At 56.6% G+C, this 13422-nt stretch overlaps 3 protein-coding genes across 4 annotated transcripts; all 3 read left to right on the top strand.

Annotated features, from left to right (window-relative positions):
• Positions 1-1188: 1188 nt before the first annotated feature.
• Positions 1189-5336, top strand: MARS2 (methionyl-tRNA synthetase 2, mitochondrial). Its single transcript, XM_088527609.1, has 3 exons — positions 1189-1441; positions 1529-1863; positions 4108-5336. The coding sequence occupies exons 1-3, from the start codon at positions 1189-1191 to the stop codon at positions 5299-5301; spliced, it is 1782 nt and encodes a 593-aa protein (XP_088383735.1). The 3' UTR covers positions 5302-5336.
• Positions 5337-7995: 2659 nt separating this feature from the next.
• Positions 7996-11018, top strand: RAB33A (RAB33A, member RAS oncogene family). Of its 2 annotated transcripts, XM_088527457.1 has the most exons (3): positions 7996-8297; positions 10178-10610; positions 10919-11018. In XM_088527457.1, exons 1-3 carry the CDS (start codon positions 8076-8078, stop codon positions 10924-10926), a joined length of 663 nt encoding a protein of 220 aa, XP_088383583.1. In that variant the 5' UTR covers positions 7996-8075; the 3' UTR covers positions 10927-11018. The 2 variants fall into 2 exon arrangements, with proteins under 2 accessions (XP_088383583.1, XP_010223977.2); XM_010225675.2 differs by lacking the exon at positions 10919-11018 and having other exon boundaries at positions 10178-10679.
• Positions 10782-13254, top strand: RBMX2 (RNA binding motif protein X-linked 2). The gene is made up of 6 exons (XM_010225676.2): positions 10782-10810; positions 10919-11034; positions 11209-11260; positions 11394-11523; positions 11675-11855; positions 12668-13254. The coding sequence occupies exons 1-6, from the start codon at positions 10806-10808 to the stop codon at positions 13108-13110; spliced, it is 927 nt and encodes a 308-aa protein (XP_010223978.2). The 5' UTR covers positions 10782-10805; the 3' UTR covers positions 13111-13254.
• Positions 13255-13422: the final 168 nt, after the last annotated feature.

The following is a 13422-nucleotide window of genomic DNA, read 5'->3' as shown; positions in this document are numbered from 1 at the left end:
GGATTTGATGCGGCTCTGCTGCCAGGCGGAGGTTGTCGCTGTCTCAGCGATGCAGATCACGGGGACTGTGCCTCGGAGCTATGTTCATGCTGTGTGTTTGCTGTGCTTATAACCCCCCAAGCCTATTCCACCAGGGGCAGGGACGGGGTCTGGATGCACCTTGCCCCAAAGGATGTGGTGGGGGTTATGCAACCACGATCGGATAAACAGCGGCGACACCAGCAAGAAGTCCTTGTGCCGGTAGCGCTCGTTCCAATCAGGCAGCGGGTTAAACCACCATGTGACAGAGGCTTCTGTCAACAGAATCCGTGTCCTGAACAAAAAGGGACAGCAACAGTGGCCAGTTCGGAGGGCAACTGTCTGTGAAACGGGGCATCACCAACCTCCGCAGGCCGGCAATGCTTGGCAACCACGGCCCAGGTGTGCCGGGTGTCTAAGCGCAGCTTGGTGGTAACAGAACGCCAGGCTGCGCCAAGGAGCCCTTGGAGGCCACCTCGTGCAGAGCTGGTGGCTGAAGGTCACCAAAGGGGTGGCGGCTCCGCACACGTGTCCCCTCCCGCGCTGGGAGCCGCTCCCGCCGCCGCCGCCCTGCCTGCATGATCGCTACGAGCGATCGAAAGCAGCCGAATGGAAATAACTGGCGCCGAGAGCCCCGCCTGAGGCCACGGCTCCGCAGGGGAGCCCCCGGGGCCCGGTAAAGCCCGCAGGGCCCCGCGGCTGCCGCAGCCGCTTCTCTCAGCGAGCCCGGGGCCCCGCAGCGCCCGTTCCTCCGCCGCAACCACTCCCAGGACACCACCCCGTGCCCCAGCGGCGCCGCGGACACCCCGGCCCGTGCCTGAGGGGACAAAAGGCGGGCCGGGCGAGCCCCGCCGCCCCAGGCCGCGCACGCGGCGCCGCCACCGCAGCCCCGCGCCCGCCCCGACCCACCTGCGGCGGCGCGGCCCCGCGGCGCGGGGCTCAGGGGGCGCAGCGCGCGCGCCAGGCTCCCGCCGGCAGCGGCGGCGGCCGCGCCGCAGCGGAACATGTCGGCGCTCGCCGCGGGCCGGCCCGGCGCGCCTCGGCCTCGGCCCCGCCGCCCGCACGGCGCACGCGCCGCCGCCGCTTTCCCATTGGCAGCCGCTGGCGCGCCCTCGCCCTCGCTTCCGGGAGCGGCCGCTCTGCGCCCCTCGCCTCTATGGTCGGGCCGCCATGCGGCTGTGGCCGCCGCCCCGCCTCGCGCGGGGGCTGCGCGGCGCGGCCGGGGCCGGGGTCGGTCCTGGTGACGGCGCCGGGCCCGGTTCTGGGCCCGGTCCGAGGCCCGGTCGTCGCGTGCTGCTCTCCACGCCCATCTTCTACGCGAACGCGCCGCCGCACATCGGGCACCTCTACTCGGCGCTGCTGGCCGACGCGCTGCACCGGCAGCGCGGCCTGCGCGGCGCCTCTCCGGGCCGCCTCTCCACGGGTGAGCGAGGCGCGCGGGGCTGCCGCGGGGGCTGCGCCGGCCCTCACCCGGCCCCCCGGCCCTCACCCGGCTTCTCCGGCCTTTCAGGGACCGACGAGCACGGGCTGAAGATCCAGCAGGCGGCGGCCGCGGCCGGCGTGTCCCCGGCGCAGCTCTGCGCCCGCGTCTCGGCGCTTTTCCGCGGAGCCCTGGCGCAGGGCGCCGTCTCCTTCACCGACTTCGTGCGCACCAGCGAGCCGCGGCACTGTCGCGCCGTGCGGCACTTCTGGGCCGCGCTGCGGGAGCGCGGCGCGCTCTACAAGGGCTGCTACGAGGGCTGGTACTGCACGGCCGAGGAGAGCTTCCTGCCCGCCAGCCAGCTCGCCGAGCGCCGCGACGCGCAGGGACGCGCGCTCAAGGTGTCCCTCGAGTCCGGCCACCAGGTAACGGGGCCGCCCAGCAGCCCTGGGCGGCTGGAGGCTTCCCGCAAGCTCTGTCGTTCACATGGGCTGAGACTTGCCCACATCACCCATCTCTGCTCCATAGCTGCGGGTTGTTGCATGGGGAGAGCTGCCAGTGGGATCTCCGAGGTGCCAGGTGACAGATCGCAGCGGTGTCACTGGACAGGGCTCTCTGCTGGCCAGGAGGCAGTGTGTTAAAGCAGCAAGGAGAGACGTTAGCCACAGAGGGGATAGGTGCTCCTTGGGTTAAGGTAGCTGTTTACAAGTGAGCTGTTTGCCCCATGTCTACAGTTTCAGACCTGGTTTGTGAAGCTCAACCACCAGACATCAATCATATCCTCAATCATATCCTGTCATGTGGTCGTTGGCCTGAAGTAGCACTCTGTAATGTTGTCACCTGGAGTGGCAATCACATAGCAGTGTGGACAGGCCGCTGCAGACGTCTTATGTTGTGCTGGTGGTCAGGTAATTGAAGCCAGTGGTTGCAGGTATTCACGTTGCAGAGGTTATTCTTTTCCTAACTGGAGCATGGGAGGTGTTGGTTCACTATATGAAGGATCAAATGTCTCTTGCTAGAGCACCTAATGTGGCTGAAGAAAAGGGCAAGTTCTCAGGCAAATATGTACATATTTGCCAATGAGAAAGAAAGAGACGGGTGATTTGCTGCCTGAGAAATGTGGGGATGAAAAGGAAGAAAGTAAAGCATATCATAAAACCGATACCTCTGAATCTGACTTCTCAGAGCCTGGGGGCAAAGTTATGTAGCTCACCTTTGAAAAATATTCTGCAGATCTGCCTTGAAGCCACTAATACGTAAGAGACTTTTGCAGGAAATGATTCTCCTTCTCCCCCCTGTTAGTGTGTGCTTGTGCCAACTTAAGAAGGGGCTTAAGTTGGGGAAAAAAGAGATGTTCAGGGTGGATTTAAGGGGAAATGGTTGCCCAGCGTGGAGAGTCAGGGTGAGGTTGTGTGGTCTCCAGCTTGGAGCTTTTCAAGAACTGACTGGCTGAAGCCCTGAGTAACCTGGTGTGACCCCTCAGCTGGTCCTGCTGTGAGCAGGAGGTTGGACTAGAGACTTCCAGAGGTGCCTTCCAGCCTGAATTGTCCTGTTCTCCTAAGATCCCTCTGGACCTACACACAGTCCTGATGTTCCTCCACAGGGAGGATGTTCCACTAACTGCCCACAGACAAACCTTGAACAGAGAACTGGTTTTAAATGTAGTTATAATTACTTTGCCCTTTACTGATGTCTCCGTATGCCACAAGTATGATTTGTGTAGGGAAGAGTGTTTCCTTTGGGGGGACGACCTTTTAATTTGCCAAGCAAATGCTGTGGCAACTGTTAGCTGAAATGAGACAAGTTTAGTTATGCCATTAAGTGTAGTTTCATACCACAGGGACTAATTAGTCCTTAGGCCATCTTGCTTTGACGTGCAGTAGGCTCTTTATTGCAATGAAAGCAACACACTTTCTGGCTCGGTCAGAAGTTGGGTTTGGTGCTAGAAACTGCAGCTTTGCCCTGCAAGCTGCCTCCATTGCTTTGGAGCCTCACCTATTTTTTAAAAGACATGAATTCCTGGCCTAGCCATAGATCTAAACTGCCTTTACACAGTTCAGTCATACCTTATCTATCCACAAAGTTTTCGTTGTTTTAGCCAGAGGTGTCATTTAATGAAATTAAATGTGTGGGAGAAGTGCTGGCAGGGCTTTGACCTGACCTCACCTTAAACCTGTTTGTACCAGTACAGCCTATCCAAGTTGGCAGCTGCGATGCGCTGAAGCTTAAACTGAGGAAAAAGAGGCAGGCAGCAGCTAGGAGAGAAGCTAAGGCACTCTAGGTTTCCTAGCAAGGTGATTTATAACAAAGCCTCCTGCATTTTGTCTTTTTTATGGTTCTGTGCTGTTGTTGCAAGGCTGTGTTTTTAAGGAAGTGTAATTTCTGTAATTCTTGCCCAATCTGGCACGTAGAAAGCTATTCCTACCCGGCAGCCCCAAGGATGTGCTGAGCTTCTTTGAGTGCCTAAATCTTCCCATGTCATCTCAGAGAGCTAGTGTCTTAAGATTTAGGAGAGGAGGTTCCCACCAGGTGTAGAAAGACCTCAGCAATTCAATGTGTGCTGGAGAGCAAATGCAGGATCATGTGACAAAATCCCTACCAGAAATGCCATGTGCAAATTATGAAATTGCTCATCTGGGTTGTAATTCTTTTCTCTCCTGTGTTCTTAGGTGCACTGGACCAAAGAGGAGAATTATATGTTCAGGCTTTCTGAATTCCAGGAGCCGTTGCGGAAGTGGTTGCGGGACAACCCGCATGTCATTTCCCCTGCTCCTTTCTATCAGCAAGTGCTCCACTGGCTGCAAGAGGACCTGCCCGACCTGTCTGTCTCTCGCGATAGAAGCCGCTTGCAGTGGGGTATCCCTGTCCCCAACGACTCGACGCAAACTATCTATGTGTGGGTGGATGCCTTGGTGAACTACCTGAGCGTCGTGGGTTACCCCGAGACGCACGGTGAGTGGTGGCCCGCCGCACACCACATTGTGGGCAAGGACATCCTCAAGTTTCACGCTGTCTACTGGCCGGCGCTGCTGATGGCGGCCGGGCTGGCCCCCCCCGAGCGGATCTTTGTGCACTCCCACTGGACTGTCCATGGGCAGAAGATGTCCAAAAGCCTGGGCAATGTGATTGACCCTGATTCTTGTTTTAGGCAGTACACAGTAGATGGTTTTCGGTACTTCCTGCTCAGGCAAGGTGTGCCTGAGCGGGACTGTGACTATTACGATGAGAAGGTTGTGAAGTTAGTGAATTCAGAGCTGGCAGATGCGCTTGGGGGACTTCTGAATCGTTCAACGGCTCTCAGCATCAATCCCAGCAACACTTACCCATGTTTCTCAGAGTCTTGTTTTCCAAAGGTTTCAGATTATGGTGGGACACGAGCCTTGGGTAGGGCTTCAACTGAAGACTATGAGCTTGTGGCGTCTGTGGCTTCTCTGCCTCTGCAGGTGGCCAGTTATTTTGAAGGTTTCCAGATCTACAAGGCTTTAGAATGTATTGCCCTGTGCGTAAGGGAAACCAACGGTTTCTTCCAGAGACACCAGCCCTGGAAGCTGGACCGTAAAGAGCCTGCAGAGAAGCTCTGGCTTGACACCATCATTCACGTTACGCTGGAGTGTCTGCGGGTCTATGGCACTCTCCTGCAGCCTGTGATCCCAAGCACTGCCGACAAGCTGCTTTCCAGGCTGTCTGTTGAGCCAGAGGAGCGAAGTCTGTCAGATTTGACATTTCTGCCACGCTACAGTGGAAAGCGTTGTCCCTTTGAAGGGAGACAGCTTGGACCTGACACAGGCATCTTGTTTCACAGGCTGGAGAAGTCCAGACAGTCTCAGGTGAAAAACAAGAGTTCTCTAGTCTCTGACAAATAGCTTCTGTAAATAAAAGCCTCCAGGAAATCCCTGAATGTATTGTCTTTGCAAAGTATTTATTTTCTATAAGCTTCTCCCATCTCTTGGTGATGGTGTAAAGTGGGAGGGCTGAAAAAAAACACTGAACAGGGGTGTACTGTTCTGTAATCTGTGTGACTTGGGAAGCAGACACCCTTCAGTAGGTCACTTGTGGGAGCTGGACCAACTGTTAGGAAGGCTCCTCTGGCCCCTTGGAGGGACACCTAGATAGCTTAGTTGATAGCAGAGAAAAATAAAGATGCACCCAGGGCCTAAATATTGCTGCTGTTTTTTCCCTCTTTCAAGAGACATTTGAAAGTATTGAGGCAAATATCTTCTCAAAATAGAAAACACTTTCTTTACAGCCTTGAAGCACTAGCTGGGAGCCCTCTTGCCTACCTACTAGTACCTTCCCTCCTGCCTCCCCCCTCCCCCTTTTTTTTTTCTTTCTCAGATTTGAGCAGCAAGTCAGATGCTCTGCTAAGCACATTGCAGCATGAATGTGGAAGCCAATTCCCTCAGCAAGCACTTCCAGAGATGGCAACTCTCCATCTTGCTTGCTCCAGGAATCCTCACATTGAGTGTCATGGAAGAACAGGAGATCTGGAACAGCAGTAGCAGCCATCTGAATCAGCATGGAGCAGAGAAGTGAAGGGCCTGGAACTGATGAAAGGTCAGGGGGCGGGGAGAAAAAGTGTGGAGAAGTCACAGGATCAGAAATATCGGAGCTTTCCTCATGGGCAGCGACCATGCTACCTGGCAGAGTGCTCTGACAGCAGCTACGTGGACTCTTGGCCAGGAATAGGCTCTCAGCACTGAGAGTCATTCCTCGCGTGGCAATCCAGCCGTGTGAGAGCAGGTAAGTGTGTGCAGATGGCATGGATGTTAGACCTGCCACTGGAGTGGGCTGTATGGTTTGTGGATGGTTGGAGATTGTACCTGGGCTATTTCTGTCTGCTAGAAACAGGCCTTCTGGTTTAAAAAGACTGTAAGATTCAGGGTAAATGAGGTTGCTTGATCCAGAAAAAAGATTGTTTGGTGCAGTTTCCCATGAAGAGAAGGATGGTGGCACCTGTTTGGTTTTGGTGGGGGGCTTCCAGGGGGAACTGCTGAGCAGAGACTGGCATTGGGGTTGAGTTGCTAAGAGTGTGAGACTGCCCTTGAAGAGAGACTTTTTCCTTGGGCCCTGTAAGCGCAGACTGTCTGCGCACCCACTGCTGATTCCCCCTGCAGTCCTGGGATAGCGGGGACAACCTGGGCACCTCTGGCAAATTCTTCCCAGCCTTTGACTCCTTCATTTTGTGGCAAGTGCCTGCACTGCAGTGGCCTTGTATCTGGGGCCAATTTGGGAGCTCCTCCAAGCACTCCAGGACCCAAAGGCAAAAGCAGTACCTGTTTGGGGCTGCAAGGCCACCTACAAAGAGGATCTCTGCCCCTCAGTGCGCAGTGCTTCACTTAAACTGGTCTCCTGCGACCCTCTCTCAGCTCTGTCACTGCTTGCCGTGACTCTGTACCCACACTGGTGTGACACTGGCTGTGTCTCTGTGCCCTGGCAGGTGGGACAGCAGCCCACTGCTCTATGTCTGTCCTCTGTGTCACACCAGCTGTGTCTGTATGCCAACAGTGGCATAGTACCCAGCTCTCACCTGCTGGGTACAAAAAGACGTCCTGTGTCACACCAACATGGGCATAGAAACACAACTGGTGTGACACCAGCACGGGCACAGAGCAATGGCTGGTATCCCATCTGTCAGGGGCTCAGAGACGCAGCACAATATTGGAATAGACACAACAACATTGAAATAGAGACACAGCTCATGTCACACCAACACGGGCACAGAGAAGTGGCCAGGGTCACACCCAAGCGGGAACAGAGAGACAGCAAGTGTCACACAAGTCAAGACACAGAGACATAGATCTTGTCACACCAGTATGGGCACAGTGATGTAGCCAGTGTCACAGCAACGTATGCGCAGAAACGAGGCCAATGTTACAAATATTACCATTACCAATGTTACCAGCCCAGGGACACAGCTGGTTTCACACCAACATCAGCACCATGACACAGCCAGTGTCACACCAAAATGGGCACAGAGACTTGGCTGGGGTTATGCCAATGTGAGCACAGAAGCACAGCTGATGTCCTACCTGTTAGGGCATGAAGACATAGCTGGTGTCACAGCAACATGGGCACAGATACTCAGCCGGTGTCATGCCTTTCAGTATCTAGAGAAGCACTGGGGTGACACCGACTGCTTCTCTGTGCCCATGTTAGTGTGACAGTAGCTGGGTCTTCATGCCCTGACAGGCGGGACACTGGTGTGGCAATGACCCATGTCCCTGTGGCCGTGTTGGTGTGACAGTGGCTGTGTCTCCATGCCTTACCAAGCTTGACGCCAGCTATGTCTCTGCTCAGGCTGGTGTGACACCGGCTGTGTCCCTGCCCTGACAAGCAGCACGATGGTTGTGTGTTAGTGCCTGTGCTGGTGGGACACTGGCCGCGTCTCTGCGGTGACACTGACCATGTTTCTGTGCCATCCTCTGCGTCTGCAGAGCGCAGGGGCTGCAGGGAACGGCAGCGGGAGCGGGTGCGTGGGCAGGGCGTGCGCGGTGCCCGCGGGGCTGGGGGGCCGGGCCGGTGCCGGTCTCCGCGCGCACCGACCACCTGATCCCGCTCCGCCCGCCGCAGCCGCAGCCTTTGTGCGCGGCGGCGCGGGGCGGCGCGGCCCCATGAGGCGCTGAGGCGGCGGCGCGGGATGGCGGCGGGCGGCGGCGGGCGGCCGCCGGGCCCCGACTCCTCGCTGGAGCCCTACGTGCAGACCCGCATCTTCAAGATCATCGTCATCGGCGATTCCAACGTGGGCAAGACCTGCCTGACCTTCCGCTTCTGCGGGGGCACCTTCCCCGAGAAGACGGAGGCCACCATCGGCGTGGACTTCCGGGAGAAGACGGTGGAGATCGAGGGGGAACGCATCAAGGTGGGCGGCGGGCGCGGACAGCCTGGGAGCATCCCTGCTTCCCGTCTCGCAGGGCCATCACCTCCCAGCTGCACGGCTTGCGGGAGCCGGCAGGGAGTGCGGAACAATAGCTGGGGGGGAACACGGCCATTGTCCTGTCAGCCCTGCTGGACTGATCCCCCTTGGCGTCGGGGCCGGCTGCGGGTGCCGCACGCGGGGCAGTGCGGAGCGATGCTCCAGGGCGCCGGAGGAAGGAGCCCTGCGCCAAAGCGCAGGCGCCCGCAGGGGAGCTGGATGCCGGGCCGTGCCGGCGCTGCGCGCTCCCGCTGGCCAACCTCCGTGGGCTCCAGACCCCCGGCACATTCCTGCTCCCGGCTGCTGGTAGCAAACGCTACAAGGACGTGATTTGGGCCAGATCAGAACAGAGCTGGTTTGCTGCCCGTAGACCGGTAGTAACAACCCTTAGCACAGACCTGCAGAGCTCTGGTCGCTGGGTCAGAGCAGACCTGCGGATCCACAGCAGCCAGTAAGAAATGGCACGAGGAGTGTGGTTTGCAGCAGGTCCAGGTCTGCCCGATTATGTGGATCAGCACCAGGGCTCTCTGTGCATAAGAGGGGCTGCTGGAGGGAGCAAACATTGCTGCTTTGCTGGCAGATAGATGATCAAAAGTTGAATGACTAACCACAGTGAAATTAGAGATATCATTCATCGATAAGAACTAGAAATAGAAATTCAGTTATGCTTTTATACTGCCCATGAAATACTTTTCTGTTTTTTTATTAAAGAAGAGCTACTGATTCTCCCCCTACTTTCCCCAGCCCCATCCACCACGTATCATGGTGCAGTCTGGCATGAAGCCCGTCTTCCCACCACCAGCTTGAGAGCGGTGCCAGGCTCACTACCTTTCTGCATTATTTGTGCTATGGCGAGCAGGGCTGGAGGGTAGTTCCGCAAAGCGGTCTTCTGGCAGCACATGCAACAGGGCAGTCCAAGAGGAGGGTGAAGAGATGGCCGACATACTGTCCCTGTCCTGCTCTATCCACATCAAACAGCCTGTGAAGGGTTGGTAGGGAACTGGTAAATGAGTAGCAGCTCTTTCTGGCCATCATTTTCCCCTCTGAAGGGCTCTGGGACAGACCTTGGTAGGGTGGTTTTAGATTAACCATAGGCTTGAGGAGCTGCAGGGAGACCAGTCTCTTTTCCCTGACTCCTCTGTACAGACTACTGTGTAACTGTCAGGGTTCTCTTTTAGGGCAGATTGATGTCCCCCTCAGGTACCAGAATATTTCTCAAATAGGAAGCGTTTGGTGCAGCTCGTTTCGGTGTTGGGGATGATGGTTATGAGGAACAGGGTGAGGAGCTGGGAGTAGCCCAGCAGCTGAATGCTGGAGGAGGGATGTCTGGGAAGGTATTTGAAAGCCAACTATGTCTTTCACTGAGACCCAGCCATGAGGCAGCGACGTTCCTCACGCAGAGCACCAGGACCAAGAGCATGTGTGGCTCATTCTCTTGACTGCGCTGGACTCGGCTGCAGTGGCTGGAAACGGGATGTGCTGCGCAGAGCCCTGCGCTTGTCTGTGAATGCTGAAGGTGAACCAAAGTGCTGACATGATCTCTGTTGTAAAATGAGCTGGGGTTGCTAGTTGAATTCTAGAAGCTTTGGAGCGCAGACATGGCCACACGCAGTCTTGGGCACTGTGGCTGCATGCCCATGAGGTTATGTATCTCATACAGCAATCCTGGCTTGTCTATTGATATGTAGCTGCCTCCTGCTCTTCCTACCAGTTGGGCAAACCAACCCGCTCCTGCGTCAGTGAGCCCTGCTGTTCGGAGTGGACGCTTGGTGCTCCCATGGGCTTCCTTCTTGGTTGCCTCAAGGACGCTGTGCTTTGCTCTGCAGGTGCAGGTGTGGGACACAGCTGGCCAGGAGAGGTTTCGCAAGAGCATGGTAGAACACTACTACCGCAACGTGCACGCCGTGGTCTTCGTTTACGACGTCACAAAGATGACATCCTTCACCAACCTCAAGATGTGGATTGAGGAGTGCAATGGGCATGCGGTGCCCCCTCTGGTGCCCAAGGTGCTGGTTGGGAACAAGTGTGACTTAAAGGAACTGATCCAGGTGCCCTCCAGCATGGCCCTGAAGTTTGCCGATGCTCACAACATGCTGCTCTTCGAGACCTCGGCCAAGGACCCTCAGGAGAGCCAGAACGTGGAGTCCATCTTCATGTGCCTGGCCTGCCGGCTCAAGGCCCAGAAGTCGCTGCTCTACCGAGACGTGGAGAGGCAGCCGAGCAGGGCACAGAAACTGGAGCCGCCGCACAACGCCCACGGTAAAACCTCCTGCCCGTGCTGAGCGCGGCGGCGCCTCCCTGTTTCCAATAAAGTCTCTGTGGCTCCAACCGGCGCTGGTGGTGCTTGGCGCGGCGCGCATGCGCGGAGGCGGAACACGGACGCGCTACGCCGGGGTCGCGCAGCGCGCATGCGCAGAGGCGGCGGGCGCATGCGCAGTGCGCGCCGCTGTCACCATGAAGTAGGTTTGAGGGGGAGCGCGCGGGGCGGAGGGGCGGGAAAGGGCCCCTTATTTTTACATCTGCCCTCCCCGCCTCTTCCCGGTGCTAACGGTGCCCGTCGCCCCCAGCCCGCTGACGAAGGTGAAGCTGATCAACGAGCTGAACGCGCGGGAGGCGGAGCTGGGCGTGCAGGAGGCGGTGTCGTGGCACGCTGAGTACAAGGACAGCGCCTGGGTCTTCGTCGGTACGTGCGGTTCGGCCCGGCCCGGCCCGGCTCGGCTCGGAGCAACCGGGGTTGGGGCAGGGGGCGGCCGGGTCCTGCCGTGCATGCGCGCGCCCCCTGCGGTGAGGGGGACCGGGAGGTCTCCGGGCCGGCGGGCGCCGCTGTGACGATGCCGCCCCGCGCCTCTCCCCGCAGGCGGGCTGCCCTACGAGCTCACGGAAGGCGACATCATCTGCGTCTTCTCACAGTAAGTGCCCTGCTGCCCTGGGGGGCCCGGCTCAGCAGGGCTCCCTGGACTGGGACTCTGTCGTGTCACCCTCCCCCCCACCCAGACCTGTGCACTCCCTGCAGCTGCCCGGGCTGCTCATGGTGTGTTTCAGGTATGGAGAGGTGGTGAACATTAATCTGGTGCGGGACAAGAAGACGGGAAAGTCCAAGGGTTTCTGCTTCCTCTGTTACGAGGACCAGAGAAGCACGATTCTTGCTGTAGACAACTTTAATGGCATCAAGGTGAGCGCAGCAGAGGGAGGCACGGAGCAGCCCCGTTGAGGTGGCTGCCGGTGTACTACGTTATGACCTGTCAGGCGGCGGCCCCGACAGTGTGACTCTGGTACCCCGCACTGTGCTGTGGCTGCTCTAACGCTGATGCTCCTTCCTATAGATAAAAGGCAGGACCATCCGAGTGGACCATGTGGCTAACTACCGGCCCCCCAAGGACTCCGATGACTTGGATGAAGTCACCAAAACCCTCCGTGAAAAGGGCTGTGGAGTTAAAACACCGCCTCACACATCATCCGATTCATTGTCAGAAGATGACAGCCCACCAGTAAAGAAGCAGAAAGGTTCCGTGTGTTCCAGTTGGGAATGCCAACGTGAATCCCACTGTCTTGACAGGGTTTTGAGCACAGGGGAACAGCAGCAGCGGGAGAAGGAGGGGCAGCCTGTTCTTGAAAAGGGTCCAATCTAAAAGTCCAGCTTGTAGTTTGCAATCTCCTAGGCAATATCTGACTGTCATATTTAGTCTTTTACCTCCACTCTCTCAGAGGCTGCAGGCTGTAGTGTTACTCCAGGGAGCAGCAATGCCCTTGGGGATAGGGAAAGGAAAAGCTAAAAGAAGCTGCACCTAATCGTAGCACAGTGATGTTGGTAAGGGGAAGGGAAGCCATTCTGGCATGGGCTAGTTGTGACATGTGAGCCATCATGCAGAGCAAGCTTCCCTTCAGCTCTCAGGCTGTATCTGTGTCGGGCTCTTTGTCAAAATATATTCTGATTATATTCTATATATTCTAAAATATAGAAGAAAACTAACTTGGGAGCTAGAGAATTGGAGAGGCACAGCAATGAGAAAGGTAAAGGAGAGTGAAGAAGGAAAACAAGCCTCAAGTTTGAAGAAGAAAATTTCCACTGAGTTGATAGGGACATTCTTGCATGTGTATTATTCTGAAAACAGAATATAAGGAAAGTGCCTGATGAGCTAAACTATGTTTTAGGGGGGTTAGGAGGCTGTGAAACTTGGTGGGGAGGAAAACTAGAAAGCACTAACCATATCTAAAGATGAGAGGATGGTTGAAAGATGCTGAGGTATCAGATGGCTTTAGGAGCTGAGCTAATATGTGCAGCACTATCACTCCCTAAAGATAAACCTGTATTTCAGATAAAGAGACGAGGAGGCAAGAACGGCAGAAGCAGAGCCAGCATGCTGCGAAGAGGCCTGTATCTGCGGAGGAGTCACAACCAAGAATCAAAATTAAAAAAGAGAAAGAGGATCCTGCCTATGACCGCTATGCCAATGCAAGTCAGCAGTCCTGGAATGGGTCGGAGAGGAAACATGTAAGCAGGACACAGCGGGAAGAGGAAGAGCAGAGGCACCAGAGAGCTTTGGAGAGAAGAGGAGACAAGAGCTGCCAGGAACAGAGGGGACAGAGCAGCTCACGGAAGGAGAGAGGTGAGGCCAGCAGAAAGGGTGAAGGCCACAGCAGCAGACGAGAAGAGCGTCTTGAGGGAAGCAGATCCAGGGACCACCGGGAGAGCTCTGCAAGAGAGTCCTACTCCTGGCGCAGAGAGTCAAGTACCACTAGGGATTCCAGCCGTCGCTAGGCCAGGGGCGAGCGGCACCTGGAGCCGTGGCAGCTCTGACCAAGCACCTGAACCTATCCAAGCCTTCATGAAGCCTCTGGGAGGATGCCACAGCTCAACTGCCAGTTTCCACCAGTTCTAGCATTAGATTGAGGATCTCCTCGAGGACCGTTTCTGGTGCAGTTGTGACTGTGAATTTGGTTGTTGCTTTGTTCGAGCCTTGTGCGCTGTGGCACCTTGCAGTGTTAACAGTTCACCGCCACTCGAAAGCCGTCCCTGGGCTGCTGGCCTTCCCTAAGCAGCCCCGTGCCAGCAGTCCTGGTGGGATTGGTT

The sequence above is a fragment of the Tinamus guttatus genome, unplaced genomic scaffold (genome assembly GCF_059628265.1).
Source record: "Tinamus guttatus ecotype Peru unplaced genomic scaffold, ASM5962826v1 Tinamus_guttatus_pri_ptg000287l, whole genome shotgun sequence".
NCBI classification, from domain to species: domain Eukaryota; kingdom Metazoa; phylum Chordata; class Aves; order Tinamiformes; family Tinamidae; genus Tinamus; species Tinamus guttatus.
Note: the sequence above shows the minus strand (reverse complement) of the source record. Positions and strands in the feature narration are given on the sequence as shown.

What these genes read in the sequence shown, in the direction of transcription:
- RBMX2 (XM_010225676.2), top strand. An exon ending in ATCATCTGCGTCTTCTCACA is followed by an intron (nt 11,261 to 11,393) that starts GTAAGTGCCCTG and finishes GGTGTGTTTCAG; the next exon opens with GTATGGAGAGGTGGTGAACA. An exon ending in ACCAGTAAAGAAGCAGAAAG is followed by an intron (nt 11,856 to 12,667) that starts GTTCCGTGTGTT and finishes CCTGTATTTCAG; the next exon opens with ATAAAGAGACGAGGAGGCAA.
- RAB33A (XM_010225675.2), top strand. Translation starts at nt 8,076, where the DNA reads ATGGCGGCGGGCGGCGGCGGGCGGCCGCCGGGCCCCGACTCCTCGCTG. An exon ending in TCGAGGGGGAACGCATCAAG is followed by an intron (nt 8,298 to 10,177) that starts GTGGGCGGCGGG and finishes TTTGCTCTGCAG; the next exon opens with GTGCAGGTGTGGGACACAGC.
- MARS2 (XM_088527609.1), top strand. Translation starts at nt 1,189, where the DNA reads ATGCGGCTGTGGCCGCCGCCCCGCCTCGCGCGGGGGCTGCGCGGCGCG. An exon ending in TCCGGGCCGCCTCTCCACGG is followed by an intron (nt 1,442 to 1,528) that starts GTGAGCGAGGCG and finishes CCGGCCTTTCAG; the next exon opens with GGACCGACGAGCACGGGCTG. An exon ending in CCCTCGAGTCCGGCCACCAG is followed by an intron (nt 1,864 to 4,107) that starts GTAACGGGGCCG and finishes CTGTGTTCTTAG; the next exon opens with GTGCACTGGACCAAAGAGGA.